Source organism: Gymnogyps californianus, chromosome 2, assembly GCF_018139145.2.
Source record: "Gymnogyps californianus isolate 813 chromosome 2, ASM1813914v2, whole genome shotgun sequence".
Taxonomy (NCBI): Eukaryota; Metazoa; Chordata; class Aves; order Accipitriformes; family Cathartidae; genus Gymnogyps; species Gymnogyps californianus.
Window position 1 is genome coordinate 90,689,483 of NC_059472.1, and position 17,282 is coordinate 90,706,764.

At 38.9% G+C, this 17,282-nt stretch overlaps 1 protein-coding gene across 1 annotated transcript in view; it reads right to left on the reverse strand.

The window, feature by feature from the left end:
- PIGN (phosphatidylinositol glycan anchor biosynthesis class N) overlaps positions 1–11,874 on the reverse strand; it is a 103,233-nt gene extending 91,359 nt beyond the window's left edge. The window contains exons 1-4 of the mRNA XM_050891291.1: positions 11,869–11,874; positions 7,454–7,713; positions 3,261–3,382; positions 2,026–2,124 (exon numbers count right to left, since the gene is read on the reverse strand). Coding sequence (XP_050747248.1) covers positions 2,026–2,124; positions 3,261–3,382; positions 7,454–7,680 — 448 coding nt within the window. The 5' untranslated portion in view covers positions 7,681–7,713; positions 11,869–11,874. The remainder of the gene's footprint in view (positions 1–2,025; positions 2,125–3,260; positions 3,383–7,453; positions 7,714–11,868) is intronic.
- Positions 11,875–17,282: the final 5,408 nt, after the last annotated feature.

Sequence of the window (17,282 nt, forward strand, 5' to 3'; positions counted from 1 at the left end):
GCACACTGAATTTGTGTAGCTTAAGTAAATTTAACTATTAGAAACTAATACCTTTTAATCCTGCTTAAATGTAAGTAAATTGCACACCAGTTCCAAAGGTACTTCAGACATTTTCTCAGACTAAAACACTAATTACACAGTCATTGAGACTTCAAGAAGTTTAGATTCATGCATATCTATTTTGATATTGAATGAGATCTGTAAGCATTTTATTTACCTTCTCTACAGAATCCTCAACCATTTCATTGAAATATTTATTTTATGACAGGAAAGGACCTGAAGAACATAGACAATGACAGGAAACAAAGGATTTTTCTCTCCTTCCCAAAAACCAGCACATGTTCACGTTATATACTCTTTATGCATCACTCAATGAAAGCGGAGAAACAGTTAATAAAATTCTGAACATTTTGGCATGATAAAATACACAGAAGAAGAGTCCTGTGACCTCACTAATTTGCAACATGGAAAGGGGGAGAGAAATTAAGCTGTGCTCCCCTGTATCCTTTTTGCCTTTTTTGTAAAAGTAAAGTTAAAGAACAAACACTTGATTCCATTCCCTACTGTATTATAAAACTTCTCCTCTTTGGAAGAAGGGGAAATACCTTTTTCTACTAAAAGAAGTTAATCTACCTTTCTATCATGAGAAACTATGATCCATTTTCCCATACAGCATCTACTTCTCAGATACAGTGCTGCACTAAACCTTTCTCAATTTAGGAGGACTTCCCTCTCCCTGCAAAAGAAAGCTCCTTTGTTGATGCCACTCAGAACAGAACAAGCCATATTGAGAGACACAGCAATAGTATGGTATTACCCTTGTACATCCCTCTAGATAACATCAAAGCTGCTTCCAAGTCCTCTGCTTATCTTCTTCCTCAAACAAAACTAGTAGAAGGACAGGGCTCTGGGAAATTATTGAATTCCCCAAATATTTTCCCAAGAACATATCTCCAAAAATGTAAATAATCTGTACAAGGGCAGTGTACTACCTTTCCCCTCTCTCCAGCCACCATCACAATATTAGCAAATACAAGCTGTAATCTGAGGTCATGGGAAATTATCAGGAGATATTTTTACAGCTTACCATAAATTTATGAGGATCAAGCAAAGAACAGAAAAGAACAGTGTGGGGAATATCAGGAGAGAGGGAAGAGACTGGAGTTCAGAAAAGTTCAAGAATCATCATGAGAAATATGATGTACACTTTTTCCAAACCAATATTAGATTCCAATTCTATCCTGCCTATCACATTTTTCTGATTTGTCAATGCCAATACTTAGAACAGAACAGAAGCATATGCCCCTAGCTTGTTCCCTTTTCACTTCTGTCTGTTTTATTCTGAGATTATGTGAAAGGATGTACATGCCCTCATTCTTCCAAGAACAAAAAGAAATTAAACTTGGAGACCCTTTAAATGTTTGAAGCATTGCTCAGCAATCTCTGCATGCTCAAAGACCAACTGCAGTGGGCTGACAAGACTTTAACACACTGCACACCATGAGGAAAAGACCTCAGCTTCAGGAATAGTACCAGGCAGTTCCTACTTGCATATAGTTCTTCCCTCTACACATTATTGTTCTGGAGTAGAAGCAGGATAACCCACAATAAGCTACTTCTCCACCTCAGACACTCAGAAAGCATAGCTGCAGTTCTATCACCCAAGTCACTGGGAGCTGCATGCAGAGGAAGAAAAACCCCAGCTGCAGGCTTGCAAACAAGGGCTTTAAACCTCAACCAAAGAAAAAATATTAGGTCCTTTTAACTAAGGGTGCGTTTCCTTTAGTACGCTGATAGAATTAGGTAAGGCCTATTTAAATGGATGAGTAATAAATAGGGGTATCCTCTTGAAAAGCTTACCGCTTTTTCTCCACCCAGTCTTGAATTCACAAACTAGAAATCAGGTATACACAAATATACAAACTGGAAATACTTCATTCACCTTCTCTAACTCAAAAATTTTAAGTGTCTCTATTTTACCACCTGATAACTATGTGTTAAAGATTCACAAAATTTAAACTTTACCTTTTGCAAACATTGGCAAAATATCTGGGCTTCCCCAGCTCCAAGTATATTTACTTTCGTTGAAAACAGAGTCAAATTCCACTGGATTCTCCTTCCATCCTGTTAAACAAACACACCTGGATTTAAATGGGGTTGCCAGAAGATCTCAGTGACTGCTAAGATTGATAGTCCATGCAAAATGTTGAGGTTTTGGGTTTTTTTTTTTTAAAGTTTCCCTTATATTATTTCATAATGAACTCCACTTTGCGAGTCTTGGTTGTACTTCCATTTCAACCTCTATTTGCAATTAGTCCCCCATTCATTAAGAAGTGAGCTGAAAACCTAAGCCAATCTCATTATGCAGGGATTCAAACAGACAAAACACACAGATGGTTTACCTTCTAAACAGCTAAAATTCTCCTGAATTCTAAATGCCCTGTTGTCTGAACTCAGCTTTTGGCATTTTAGGCAATAAATTACACACTCATGTATCATATTTCCAGCAGTCACATTCTACCTTATCACAATAAAACCTTCAAGATCTTCTGTTTGCATGACAAGGCAGCTGACAGAAATATAGAGATGCTCTTAACGGCAATTCCTGCCAATCCTGCATTTGCAGCAGATGTCAGAAGGAAGAACCTTTTCATTAGGAACATGGACAAGATCAAGTAATTCCTCTTACCTCCCGTGTCCAAAAGCAACACACAACATTACAAGTGTTCAGGCCTGGAAGCCTGGGGGAAGGCAGAGGACCACACAAAAGACCAAGTGAGTAATGTGAAGGCTTGTTCCACATTATTAACCACCAAGCATGCAGTAACAGCTAGCTCTGGACAAAACACAGTTGGGCTTTTCACTTTATTTTGCTACTGATTCTCCAACTCAGCCTAGCAATGGTTTAGCTAAGACAATGCAGTTCACATCCTGTTTGCCACATCTACTTAGTCATCTCCCATTACAACCCAAATGACAATTAAAAACTCTGTTACATGAAGAGGTCACTCCAAAAGATACCTCTGCTTTTAGACTCAGGGTGCTAAATATTACCATGTTAGAAAATATTAACTTATGTAAGCTATTTTCATAGCTATCAATATTAAGAGTGGGAAATCCACTCAAAATTATTCTTTTCCATATAATCTTGGTATACAAACCACTATGCAGGTATTTATCAATAATCATGCAGAAGCCCAGCACGTCACTGAAACACCTTATTTTGGAGGACAGTATTCAAAGCTTTAGGATCAGCATACCTTTAGCAACTGCACTGACATCTTCATAAAATCCAGCTATAAGTGCAACGTGCCCTGGCCTGGATTCTGTTGGGACCCGGGTGTGAGAGATTCCCCAGCTGCCTTTATTCTCTAGAATACCCCTGAAAACAGGATACAAGGCAGTTAATGCTTATGACTTCTTGAAAGTACAATGAATTGCAGATAAAGAGTGACAGGTAGATGTGAGGCAGGAAATGCAAAAAAAACCCAGACTAAAACAGATTTTCACTACCGCCTGCTGTGCAGCAAAACAAGCAGAACATTAACCTGCAAGTAGTTCTATATTATAACACCCCACAGAGAACATTACTATTGTGGCCCATCAGCACTGCAAACAGATGAGTTTAGCTGGTGTTCTAATACGCTTAGAATTAACATACTATTTTTTTCTGCTGCTTTCTGCTATAGCTTACTTTTTTTCTCCCTAACAGATTGTTTCTGCCTGGTGTTAGTTTTCATTGTTCTTTCCATTTAGCTTGAAAGTGTCTAGTTCAATCTTCTCTTACTCATTAAATATACTCAATTATAATTAGTTCTTGTGATGATGTCTGCCTTTATCTGTGCTGAATACCGGAAGCCAGCATCAAGAGAATTTAAAAACCATGTAAATCTAAGGTGCAAATCCTTTCAGCAAAATGGAGAAAATTTAAGTAAACCTTATATTTTTTGCAATTACACTGAAGTGAAGGAGAATACCTTCTCACCACATATACAGAAATACATAAATTGTCTAGGGATTATGCACATACAATAGTTAGAACAGATAAAAAGCAAAGAAAATAGAGGACAAAGCCCAAATGTAAGAAACAGCCTCATAAACTACTCTTGTCTGCTGAAGATAGGAACAGCTGGAGCCTGTCGGAGAGCAAGCAGTGAGCATTACCATATGCTGTTTTCTTGTCTCCATCTTCTGGAAGAAGAGAAAGATTCACTGCCCACTGTCAGAGCAAGGGGCAAAAGACAGAAAACAAAACACACCAGGACATACGTTATGCTAATGTTTAGGAAAAAAGCAGCAGAATCTTCTGAACAAATTCAAAGCAGTTTTTAAGAGTCAAATTACCAGGAAATTGTATTTTTGTTGTTCATGATATAAGCTACAAAATTTGCTATATTTTTATCAGATGTGTTTTAGCCCAAGTAGATTCTAAGTTCACGCTTTGTAACTTTATTTTTAACAGAGATTTTATACAACTGTTAACTACAAGATCTGTACACTCAGTTCTAAATATATTTCTCACTAATGAAGTAAGAATCAAACCACAACCTAAAATTTCAGGCTCCACTCTAAGCTTGCAGGATTCACAGTTTGCTTGTTGGTTTTTTTTTAACTCATCTTAGACCTCACATTCTCAGGCCTACTTGAAAGCTCACAGGACTATTTGGAATAGCCCAAATATTACAGTGAAAAATGTAAAAGGTGATAGAGCATTCTGACATGTTATTCCTAGCTCTCATTTCAGCTAGGTTTTAAGACAAGTTGCACTGAAAAAAGTACTAATTTGAAAAAAGGATTTAAGTATTAGTTAAAGTGTTTTCTAATTTATTCTCACTGGAGACTGATCAAAATGTATTGCACTAGCATTAGTGGAAGATTTAAGACAAAAATAAAACACTTTTGGCCCTCCTCACACTTCATTGTCACAACAGGTAGAAAATTGTTTTAATTAGAATTTGATTTCTATTGAGTTTGAAAGTAATCCCTTACCTTTGCTTTTGTGGGGCTGTATCACAAGATCCGAAGTCAACAATAACACATACCAGGCAGAAAAAATATAGCCAGATATTGTCATTTGCCTGTTCAAAATTCATTTAGCTATTTTGAATTATTTCAAAGCCTTTTACTAAGAAGAACCATTTAAAAAAATTAATTTACTTGACAGTATAAACATTAGCTACCCATAATAACAATGATGAATATGAGTATGATACAGTAATACAGCTGAAACATGACATGCAAGGAAGAAAACATCTTCCCGAAATCCCCACCACAGCAATTCAGACCACATACCATCCCTCACAGCTATCACAACACTGCTAAAAAACAGATTTTTCAAGAATATTTGTAAGAGAAAAGACTGGGTACTTGGCATACATCAGCTAGCGATCTGCTCCAAGCCTAATGGATATTTGTTATTAATTTTATGTACCTACTAAAACTTTGCTTCTATTTATAGCACATTGCTACAAGAATGGTTCTTGCTCATTTAAAGACAATCTTTCCTCATTAACAATGCAGTAGTTCTCAAAGTGCTCCACCTGGATGAGACAAGTAATCTGGCTGTTACGCTGCCCACTACTATAAAGCGGATAAGGGACTGAACACTTGGCGCTTAGGAATGAATGTGCAAAAAAGTGAACTTTATATTAAATTGCATATACTTTGGGTTAATATTATTGAAAAAGGAAAGCTCAGACAGCAATAACTTGGCAGAATAAAAAAAGGAAACACTTCCAGCAACCAACATCTGACCTTGTCAACCTGTTTACAAGGTTAACTTACAGAAGTTGTGTAGCTCAAAGGTTCCTTGACAAAACACTGAGCCTCTTGCTTCGAAATTGTAGCAGTATATGTAATAGAGCTGAAGATATGCCCTAGACTGCCTGGCGCACCACCTTTCAGAAGGCACAACATGCCATATGGTTTTTCTTTTCATCATCTCTCACATACACATGCTCACACACATATGTATTTATATGCAGAATGAGAGACGACAAGAGAAATACAGATGGCACTTCAAACCTCTACTGGCATTTTATTTTACTCAGTAACCTACCAGCATCTTTGCTTGTTACAAGGCAGTTCTTCCCCTCCATTCACCCATGTACTTTCAGCGCAGGTGACAATGTTTTACTTCTACAGATTTTGAAATAGAAAGTCTGTAACTTCACAAACAAGGTAAAGCAGAGACAGAAAAAGTGCAAACTTCCCAACACTAGACAAGCTAAAGCATGGTTTAACTTTTTATTTCTAGACAGGTGTGATAATGCTGAATGGCTGAAACTGAAAAACTCAAACCACTTAATGGCAAAAATATCCATTATCATTCTCTCCTAGCCTCTACCCACCACTGCTCCCAGCGATGGGGCCATTACAGCATTCACACCTTGTCAATGGTGCAAAAGACCAACAGTTTCACTGCTAAGAGAAGAAACTGCTCTGGAGGAAGTGTGAAGTCCACTGCTAAAAGACAACATGGAAAACTCACACTGATGTGGCAGACATCTGCCAGTGGCAGACAGCACCTTACAAAAACACTAACAGGAGAAGCAGGTACAAGTAATCCCATGTAAGCTGGCAAGTGCTGTAGCAAGGGCTCCTCAGATTTCTGTAGCAGACTGCAAGTGCCCTAACAGCTTCAGATGATTGATTATTCAGGTTTGCTCTGATATTCAAGCCAGACCAGTGCTATTGCACAAAAGTAGTCTTATTTAATACTGTCTACTTTTTTTAATCTAAGAAATTATTTGTCTTATGATCAAATAATTATACTGATATAAGGAGACAGGGAAGGTTGGTGAAAATTAGTTTTAAGCACTCAAGGATATGACTTTTAACACTCTTTTTTGGCAGGATTAGTTTTTCTCAATCTTAAACCAAATCATTCCATTAAGCAATCAGACACACACTAGAGAGCACAAGGGAGGCAGCAGGGTCACGCAGGCAGGAAGGGTGGAACAAATAGGAAGTGGCAGCCTGCTGTTAGATCCACTCAGGCCATCTTTTTTAATCACTCCTTAAAAAGCTTCATCAGTAGCTTAGAATTAGAAGACAAGCACGTTAATGAACTACTACTCCTAAACTGAACATCCAGGAAGCAGTTTAAATTAACAACTCTGTTAGGCTTCAGAATTGATACCATGCTGATGTGAATGGAGAAAGTTCACACTCCTCTCAGTTACTGGCTAGCTGCAGTTTTCAGAGAACAATATTGACTCAATTTACTCTGTTCATGGTTTAGCAGCTTTACTGACAACAAGGGACACCAACTCAAATTCATGCATTTCTGCTGAGTGTAACTCTGCAAAGTTTGTTACTTCAAAGGCAGAGGGAAGGCAGTACCCAAGCCACCACAGTTGCCATTGTTCCTCTTGTTCTCTTTTCAATGTTACATAGAGCTGCCTCTAGAAATGAAATCTTCTGGATCAGTAGTGTTTTCAGATGGACTTACCGCAGGTAAGGTGCTTGGGGTGTATCATTGCTGTTCAATTCATACAGTGAATCTGCCCGCAGACCATCAGCAACAAAGAGTACGAGACGTTTTGCCGGAGGTGGCAGTGGAGTCTGCTGAGGAGTCATACCATGAACCAGGGGAGAGCTGAAGTAGATGTCAAAAATGGAGACCAAGAACACACAATGCACAAGGAGACCGGCAAGTATGAAGACTGGTATACCCATGGCAACAGCAGGCTGCCAAGGCAAAGTCCAACACTGAGAGGGAGTGAGAAAAATAAAGTTAGGCAGATCAGACTTATCAGAATCAATATTTATTTCATTTGTTATAGAACAGGAGTACCATAACCACAGTCATTACCCAGGATCCATAATCAATCTCTGCTTCCAACAAGCTTTTTCCCAGAAGTTTTGGTCAAAAGTCACTGCATGGCTAATTCAGACTTTCAGATAGTCATTATGTCTTAGCAACTCATCTCTGGTGCTTAGTGTGGTATCAGATGGCTTCAGAAGACCATTGAATCAAGTCAGTTTGTCTGATATTCAACAGTTTTTTTCTTACCTACATCAGTGAAAGAAGACTCAGACAACACAATGTCTCCATGAAGATACTACCCTCTACCGGCTGATGCCATGACAGTGTTGAGGTCTGTTGAGGCAAACGCAAGCCAAAGACAGCTAGGAAAAACCATCCTATAGCAAAAATCCATCCAAAGTTGCTTTTTCTAAGTTTACTATCAATTCTGGGCTCATCATATTCTGCCCAGAAACAGAAAACTGCTTTTAAAGGAACGAAGATGCTCTGCTGAGTGCAGAACACTATACCTCTTCTAAAACAGGTGACAAAAGCACAACAGCTGAAAGATTATGTTTCATCGATAATGATATTCCCTTTTTGAATGTTTTTTCTGCCCTGTCATCCTCTGAAGTCAGGTTAGGGATACAAATATGCTTAATAACATGTACACTGGAAATGTACGTGTCTGCCATGTGTACCGAGGGGTTCATACGATGCCTACTGAAGGCAACGCAAATATGTATATTGACTCAGGTAAGTGTTGGATCTGAGCCTGAATGAGGCTTAGTTCTGACAAAGTACTATTAGTGCTGTCCAGGCTGCTAACTTAGTTATTTAAATATTAGCTAATTATCAACCTTAACAAAACAACACCTCCACTCACCAGTTTAGAAACAGATGTTCCTAACAGCCTGGAAGGTTCAGATATTCAATTACCCATGTAAATACACACCTCTCTCTAAAAGAAACTTTGTTTCAGAATCTTGTTAGTGCTTCTAAATGACAATATATAAGTTTATCTTGTTACTTACAGAATTCCAGTAGCTGGACAGACACAGGCAGCCACCACACGGTAAGACTATTATTCTTATCAAATAAAGAAAAAAGGCTTCACTAACACATAACCTTAACTCTGATCAAAACTCTGAAAGATGTTTTTTAAAATAAAAATTTTAAAGGGCCAGGAAAACCAGAGAAAAAACCCACACACTAAAAAAAGATTTGAAAGTTAATATATATTATTACTTACTAATCCAAAGAAAAAGATCTGTATGCAACTTAACCATAACTTCCAATTCCACCCATTTTCCCTGCTGAAACACAGATGCAACAACTCCAATCCTAATCAGAAACATTAATATAGTAATTTCTCATTTTAGAGATTTGGAGAGAAAACTACGTAACAAGATCAAGATAACTAAATACAGCATTTCAAAGAGATATGTAGTAGTCATGCTTAAGTGATCAAACAAAAACTTTTCATTAATCAGGAACTTACATGCTTCTATGTCTACAAGCAAGATTCCAAGAGAGACTTGGAATATTTGTAAATATCAGTTTGTTTATTTTTTGTTTTTAAGTACTCAGGGTTCCTGCATGAATTTAAATACATGAAACCACAGTCACAGAAATACCATTAAGTTGAATGCCGGACCTCATTTTATTCCATCAGTTTTATTTTCCATAGGGCTTTTTCTTTTGATGTAATTGTGTTTGGTAAGAGAATCCAAACTATTCATGCCTTAAACTGATGAGACTAAACACCCTACTAAACAAAGCAGTTACTTCAATCAGATACTTGCTGTTGTATGCTCCCAGTGCTACAATTCTATAGCTTAACATATTCTAAATTCTTCTAATTAAAGTATAAGTAACCTAATCTGTTTTCAGCACTAGCTATTTCTCTTTGCTTTAACTCTCCCCAGGCCTGAGCCCTTGCTTGCAGCAAAAAGAGTGCAATCAACACAATTCAAATTTAATGCTGTCTTAGACTATAGTGATCTACAGAATTAATTAAAAAAAAAAAAGATACTTTCTTTTGCAACCACAGTCTGACTACACTACACTATTCATCTGGCCACAACATATCCAACTGCTCATCACCGTAAGATGATTTCAAGACAGCTCCCAAAGCACCTGCTTCTGCCACGTCCCTCATAGCCACTCCTTCTGCCTCTAGCTTAGCTTACATTGCTCCTTTAATGAATGACTTTGTGCATCATCACTGCGACATAACATTGTGAAGAGCATCCTATCCTCAGGCTTACAAATACTTTCCCACAGGTATAAAGTGTTTGGAAAGCTCCTAACTGCATCTCAGCTGAATGCCAGAACGGCACCTGGTGCCCTTTCCTAACAGCAGTCTTGCTTTCAAACTACTAAGCCATTGGGCAAGGTGTTGCAAAAGAGCACTCATCTGTGGTTAGAGAAGGCTCCAACTCAAAGAACAAAGTTTAAATACAGCCAACAGCAACTCTAGAGAGGCACCAGTGACCTTCTCCACCTTTTCATCTTGATCAAGTTACAACTAAACTTGGTCATTGCCAGCCCAAAGTGCCTAAAGTTCATTTAAGACAGCTGATTTGTGAAATACATCCTCTTCAAACATCCAAAGTATCATGGAAGAACAAAACATTTCCAGTAACTGGTTTCCACTGGAAAAGGAAATTCTTTATTACTGCCTGGGTCTCTCTGGGACTTCCAAACCAAATCACCCGTTCTACCCCTGTAGGACAAACACCCAAGACCAGGCTTTTTTGGACCCAGCTATCCACAGGTCCATTCCCATCTCAGCGTCAGCTCCTCTCAACACATGCTATGTCACTTGGAGCATACCGCCATTTCTTCTCAGCCCGCAATACAGATACATATTTGACTATCGAGAAGGGCGAAAGAAAAGCAAGTAGGCACTTGAATGACATTTCTTGTAGAGATCCTCTTCTCTAACAGCTGAACAGCACATGCAGGAGAGATCTGACAAAGCAGAGCAATGAGACTGTACCAGAAAAGAACAACTGTGCGCATTACTCCTCTCAAAGGGAGACGATGCCTAGGGGAAGGGCAAGGCTTGGGTCCTTGAATGCAGAGTTAAGTTTCTGTTTTCACCCATGATGCAGAAACATTAGTTTGCCTAAAAGGTACGGCAACATGAATGAAAATGGGCAAGTTAATTTCCAGAAAGCTTTTCCTAGAGACTGAAGACAGCCAGAGGGATCTGCCAGGCACGCTGCCTGTGACAGACACTGCAATCACCGTGGCCCCTTCCCATATAAAAAAACAGTTTGCATTTTGAGAAAGAGCTTGTCTAAGTGATCCATTGCTGTGCAGAAACAGGTCTTGACTGATACTGGTTCATTTCTTGGCTGAATTGCTACCAACTGGTACTTCATACAGTTCTTTTAACTAAAAAAAGCCAGCAAGACAGGAAGTCAAAGAAATCAAAAAGAGCATCAGAGGTACCATTCAGAAGTCTTCTTCAGTTTGCACCTACACTGGTAAGAAAAATGAGGGTGCTTTATGTCTCCTAGAAATAGAGATAAAGCAGTCGCCCCAGCTACAATCTAAGTTAAGGCCGACAGAGCTGACATGGCCAGACCACCAGCATTTCACTATCAACATCAACATTTAACTGTAAACTTTTGGATTTTAAGTGTTAGAATAGATGTCCTGCAAATTGGAGGACAACCCTCTTCCCTAATTGGGAATGCCAAAGTCACTTGAATTCACATTTGCAGGTATTTAAGCTTCTAAAATCTAGGATGGGCTATCACTTTTCATTCTGCTGTGGAACAAGATAATTTTGTCCATGCATTTCTAGGTACTTGATATGAAGAGTCATTAGTTCAATGGATGCCAAGGCAACAGAGAAAAAACAGCTCTTCTTGGAGCAGCCATCCATCTCCCAGAATCCTACTATTAAAAGTTGATTTACCATGGATCACTGACCCATAAAAGGTAACCCATCAAGGAAGAAAGTGAAGGTAAAAAGAGACTCTGGGATTTGTGAATGGACCTCCATAGAAAAGAAGGATTAATGTTAAGCAATGTTTGTGCCGTATAATTGCAGCTACAAGCATTTGTGGCATGAAGAGAAGAAAAAGATGAGTGTCTCTCACCTCAGGTATAAATTGGATACTTGCGGTCATCTCTCCTCCATTGCACTCTTGCATGAGAGGTCATCACTATGGAGAAGGAAAGCTAAATATTTATCTTGAAAATATCCTTTTCCTTACAAGATCTGGACACTATCTTCATAAGTCAGAAAAAGGAGATTTAGGAAAAATGAGATTTGTGGAAAAACCTCAGTGTAGATCTCCTGGGACATCTGGGTTTTTTCTGCCTATGATATGCTCTAGCATTACACCTTTTTTCCCCCACATATTTCCAAGAGGAGTGGAATCATCAGTTGATCTGTGTTCTCAAAGATGCAATGCAAGGTCTCAGACTGCAAGTCCAAGGAGGGATGTCACTTAGCAGTGAACACAGCCTCCACATAACCAGTGCAGGAACAGCTGGAACTAGCTGACAGCACCTCTAAATTTGAAAATGCACACATCATCACTCATCTGAGTCCTGTGCCATACAGAGATCTCTTCCACTCCTCCTTTCTTCCCCCTTTGTGCTTTTGCATCACCATTTGACAGGGTGATTCAAAAGCCAGCCTGAACCTGCAGGTTCAATGTGGGAACCAGAGGCTGAACAGAATCTCCTAGGTGTTCTGACAGGCCTGTTGGCATCAGGAAGAGCTGCAAATGGAAGCATCAGTATCAAACTCCTTGGTGCCCAGCAGCCTTCTGGCATGCTTTTCTGGGTGGGAAAAGTAGAGAGCAGCTAACCCAGCAAAATTTGGGTGCTCAGACATCCCTCAAACCTATAGCGTCTACTCTCATGCCTTCTAGGCACACAGAAAGCACAGCTAGCACTGTGTATGCATCTGCCCTAGCAGGAAACATGCTTATCTACATACTATTTCTCTGTATCTCACATGAGATACAGAAACGAAATCCAGCTTCTATGCGATACCACACAAAGGAAGAGATTCCTTTAGTTTTCTCCTCCCCGCTCCGTTACAGAGGTCAGCATGAGCAAATTTCTCTGTAGAGCCTGGTGCTTAATAGTTCAAGGCAGAAACCTCGCAATGCATGCTAAAAGGAAGAAATAACAAGGATAAAAGGAAAAAAGTGGATTAAGCAATAACTTATAAGAAAAAGCAAAAGCCACAGCCTGTCAAGAGAAGAAAAATAGAAATGTATTAAACACCCCCCCCCGCCCTTTTCACTTTGGAGGACAAGGAGCCACATCTAAGTATTTATTACTAGTGCAAAAATGTCTCTGCCCTCAGGTGCCTGGCCATCCAACAGGTGGATAAACAAACTGTCACTTGAAAATATATCTTACATTTTTCTGTCAAGAAAACTTAAGCCAAGGATATCTCAGCATTTTTGTGTCCTCATACTTTCCCAGGCAATCTCTTAGCAAGTGACTTAGTGCGCTACCTCCCACAGTCCTTATTTTCACAAAGCAAAGCATGAGCTTTGCCCAAATCCTGACTGTATTATTCTACTTATTTCTAAGCCATTGTCTATCACACCAAAAGGAGAGGAAGAAGCTTCTAGTCTTGTAAATAATAGAGGAGCATGTTGCAACCTATTTGCCACATGCCATTTCTTACTATCCATCCAAACATATCACTTGGTATAATACAGTTCAGACAGCCAATTCACCTCCTCTACAGACTCAGCCCAACTAGTAAACTATGTATGAGACTCAGATTTATTCTTTTCTTTATACGTTTTTTCTCCTTCTGTCACCACCTCCTAAACTAAATACAGAGCCAATAATGATACTGTCCAACCTTCAGTATGTCAGAATTTAAACTATCCAAATAAGGTATTCATTGTTCTAACAATTTGGAGTCAATACAAAGCTGGCGTGGATTCTTAAATACAGACCCTTTTCGGATCCTTAACAGAAAAGTACTAAAGATCCACCAAGCTACTCACTGCCTGTTAAATACAAGTTGTCCACATGAACAGAGCAAGTGGAAAATTAGCACTGCCCTGGCTACGCCGGGGGCTTCAGCAGACTTCAGAGCTTCTCACTTTATTGGATGTTGTACACGAGCAGAGAAGAGAGCGAGCAGATGCAGGGGAGCAATCGTTCCAAGAGACACCAAGGCAGAACCAGCGGACACCTTTCTTAAACTCCAGGAGGTGAAAGAAAGAAAAGCAGCAAGGACCTCCTGACTGCAATTAATTATTTTTCCAGAATAAAGTGATTCACACAGATTAGAGAAGGGTTTTTTGGTTGGTTTGTTGGTTTGGTTTTGGGGTTTTTTTCAGAATCCTCAGAGAGAAAGTTCAGCTCCTGGTTGGTGGCAGAGGGCATGAAGAGACCCTCTCTTTCTTTCTACTCGCAGCTATCAAAACAATACAAAGAAATCCCGCTATTAGCTGCAAGTTCCTCACCAACAGTCATGCCAGTGCTAGGACTAAAACACCCAGACTGTGATGGTGGCAGGGGAGCAAGACAGCTGCAATGAGCCACCTAAGCCCAACCATCAGAGACAAGAAGCAGGCAGTTTATTTCACACGAGCTTTTCCCTCTTTTCAAGTGGATCCATAACTTGCTGGCAAGACTTTTTTTTTTTCTTTTTCCTTTTTTTGACTCATGCCACAGAAGCTACATCTACAGCCCCAAGCTGGATCAGGTTGCTCAGTGCTTAACAGGAAGGCTGACATAATTAAGAGCAGCCCTCATTGTCCCAAAGTAATCTACATCTAAGCTGCATTCCTCTGAAGTTATAATCTCTAAGCATTATTTATAAGGCAAAGAAAACCGTACTTGCACCACAATACAATATAGTTCTTTGTGAGAAATGTAACATTTCCCTTCTTTATTTTTCTTTCTTCCCATATGCAATAAAACATACACAAAATACTACATGGAATATGCCCCATTGGCAGGAATATTTTTTTAAGGATAATAAAGTGTCAAGACAGGGAGCTCAGGATACATTAGTCATTTATTTTAGAGGGACCATGCTTCACTAATACTGTCAAGTCTGTTGGTTAAGATGAAGAAAATCCATTGGAAATGCATTTTCAATAAGCATCGATGGCCTTGGTAAGTATCTTTTATAGAAAAAAGAAAGAGACAGGAATGTCTGCTATGTTTCTGGCTGACTAATACATTTTTCAGCTAAACAGTGTTGTGTATTTTGTAATTTAAACTGTCAAAGTGGTGACTGTACAATTTGTCCGTACATAAAAAATGATCCTTTTGCTTAGGGCAGGGGAGCAAACTGAAGTCGTGTGGTCTACCTGACAGCATTTTGCATGGTATGGCAGTTATACATCATCTAAGATGGTACTAGCAGTCCCTACCCTATTCTTTTACTAATTCAGATTTTTAAAGAGTTACACTAGTCAAGAAATGCAATCAAGTCATTCCTGCTGCCACAGCACATACACCTATTGACTGCACAAATTAATTTATACAAGAGACTTACCAGCCAGTCTCAGAGTAACTCACTCTCATATCTTTACACACTACTTAAACATATGAAACCCAAAATCCTCATCCTGACTTCATCGTATAATCATACTATGAATAGAAGTAGGATAATGATAAAGTCCCTTTCCCTCCTTTCCAAAATTTCATTTTCTTTCTCTGTTGAGGCATAACATGCTCTGCCAGACAATGAAACTGCAACTACAGTATTTCCACTTGCTTTTGCACTGAAGTGGCTTTTGTAATTCAAACCATCTGTTTAAAATTATTTTATGTTCAACATCTTCACTGAACATTTTAGGGATTAAAATAACAAATGACATCTTTTTTAAATTTTAAATGTGGTTCAGTAAAGCACATCCAAACCTGAGGCAAAGAGCTCAAAGAATATTTAATTTTCTGTTTAACACCACTTGATAATCAAAATCACTCTGCCTGCCTAGAAAAAGTCTCTTTTGCCAAAATTTTTCAAGGAGAAATTTGACTATGGCCTACAATGTGCCAATAAACCATCAAGTGTCCTAATACTTGAACGTACTGCAAATCAGTTACCCAATGTCAGCCTATGCAATTTTCTCTGAATTATCTAGTAAACATGGGAAATTGTATCCACAAGTCTCGCAGGCACAAAACCATACTTGAGAACAACACTGACAACAGGACAGCACTGACATAGACAACAAGGGTACTTCTTTAAGAAACAATGACTACTTTGAGGCATGAGATAGAAAAGAAGAGCATTACCCTTTGGTAACACTTGTTAGCCAAGTGGAGAAAAAATGAACAGTAGAAATTCTGCATTACATCTGCTCAGTATGCAGGCAGCTAGAAATTCAGAACTCAGAAAAAGCAAAACCCGACAACAATAAACCCGGAGTGGTTTTGCTGCGTATCAGCTATTTCACTGGGCAACAGCATTTGGGGGGGCCTATGCCTATTTTCAGGAGGTATTTGCAAATCCTCCTGGGTATTTCTTGACTTTGGAGTCATTCAGCAATACTCTATCAGCACATCTTCTTCAAGCACCACTGTTCTACAGCTTAACATATTTTCATCTCAGTATGGACTGTTTAATTCTTTTTGTGCTGCCAAGAGTGTCTTGCATTACTCAGATTTCTCTGTTCTTGCAAAAAATAAGGATTTTTTTTTTCTGTCATTGTTTTTTCTTGCCCTGTTTGGAGATCTTGTAGACAGATTTTTCCTAGTACAAGTTTCATGGGATACTTCTGGGGAAAGAACGTCAGCCTGAGAGTGTCTAACAGAACCCAGCCCACCAACTTCGACAGCTGCTAGGGTCAAGGGACTAGCGGCACTTAAGAGAATGCAAGTGCATGGAAGACAGTTTGCCACAGCAGTCTTGCTGTCTCATTGGAGCCCTCCCTGACAAACCAAGGCTGAAGGCCCTCTGAGATATTTTTAAAGAGATTTGTAATAAAACTATGCAATAAAGCACATGCACCAATACAAGCAGCACAGTTCTTCCCTTTAGCAATAAAAGCGACAAGGATCAAACTCTTCAAAGTCATACAACAAATATTAACGTAGAGCACACAGGGAAAAGGATGGAAAGAGAACAACTTTCAGCTGCACTGAGCTTTGCAAAACCAGCTTGCAAATGTATTCTGTATACATACAGAGAAGAAAACACCCTTTGACAAAAAAAAAAAACCAAACAGTGCTTAAAGTATGTTCCATAGAAGCTAGTATGAATAAGGAATGTTTAAAAAAGCTGACAAGTGGTCTTTTAGTAAGTCACATTTTCTTATCAATATCAACCATTACAAATAAACAAGAATTATGTCAAATAGTAACAAGCCACATCTGTTGAATCTTGCACATAAGCCTCTGAATGTCAATTTGCCAACAGCTTCAGTTTGAAGGAAAAAAAGGACTACAGGACAACCTTCTAAGCATACAGTAATACTTTCAATAAAAGGAATATAGAAGTTAAACAATCAATTTGTAGGGTCCCCCCCTTTCAAAAGCATTTTTTTTAAAAAGGATTTCAGAGCTTTTG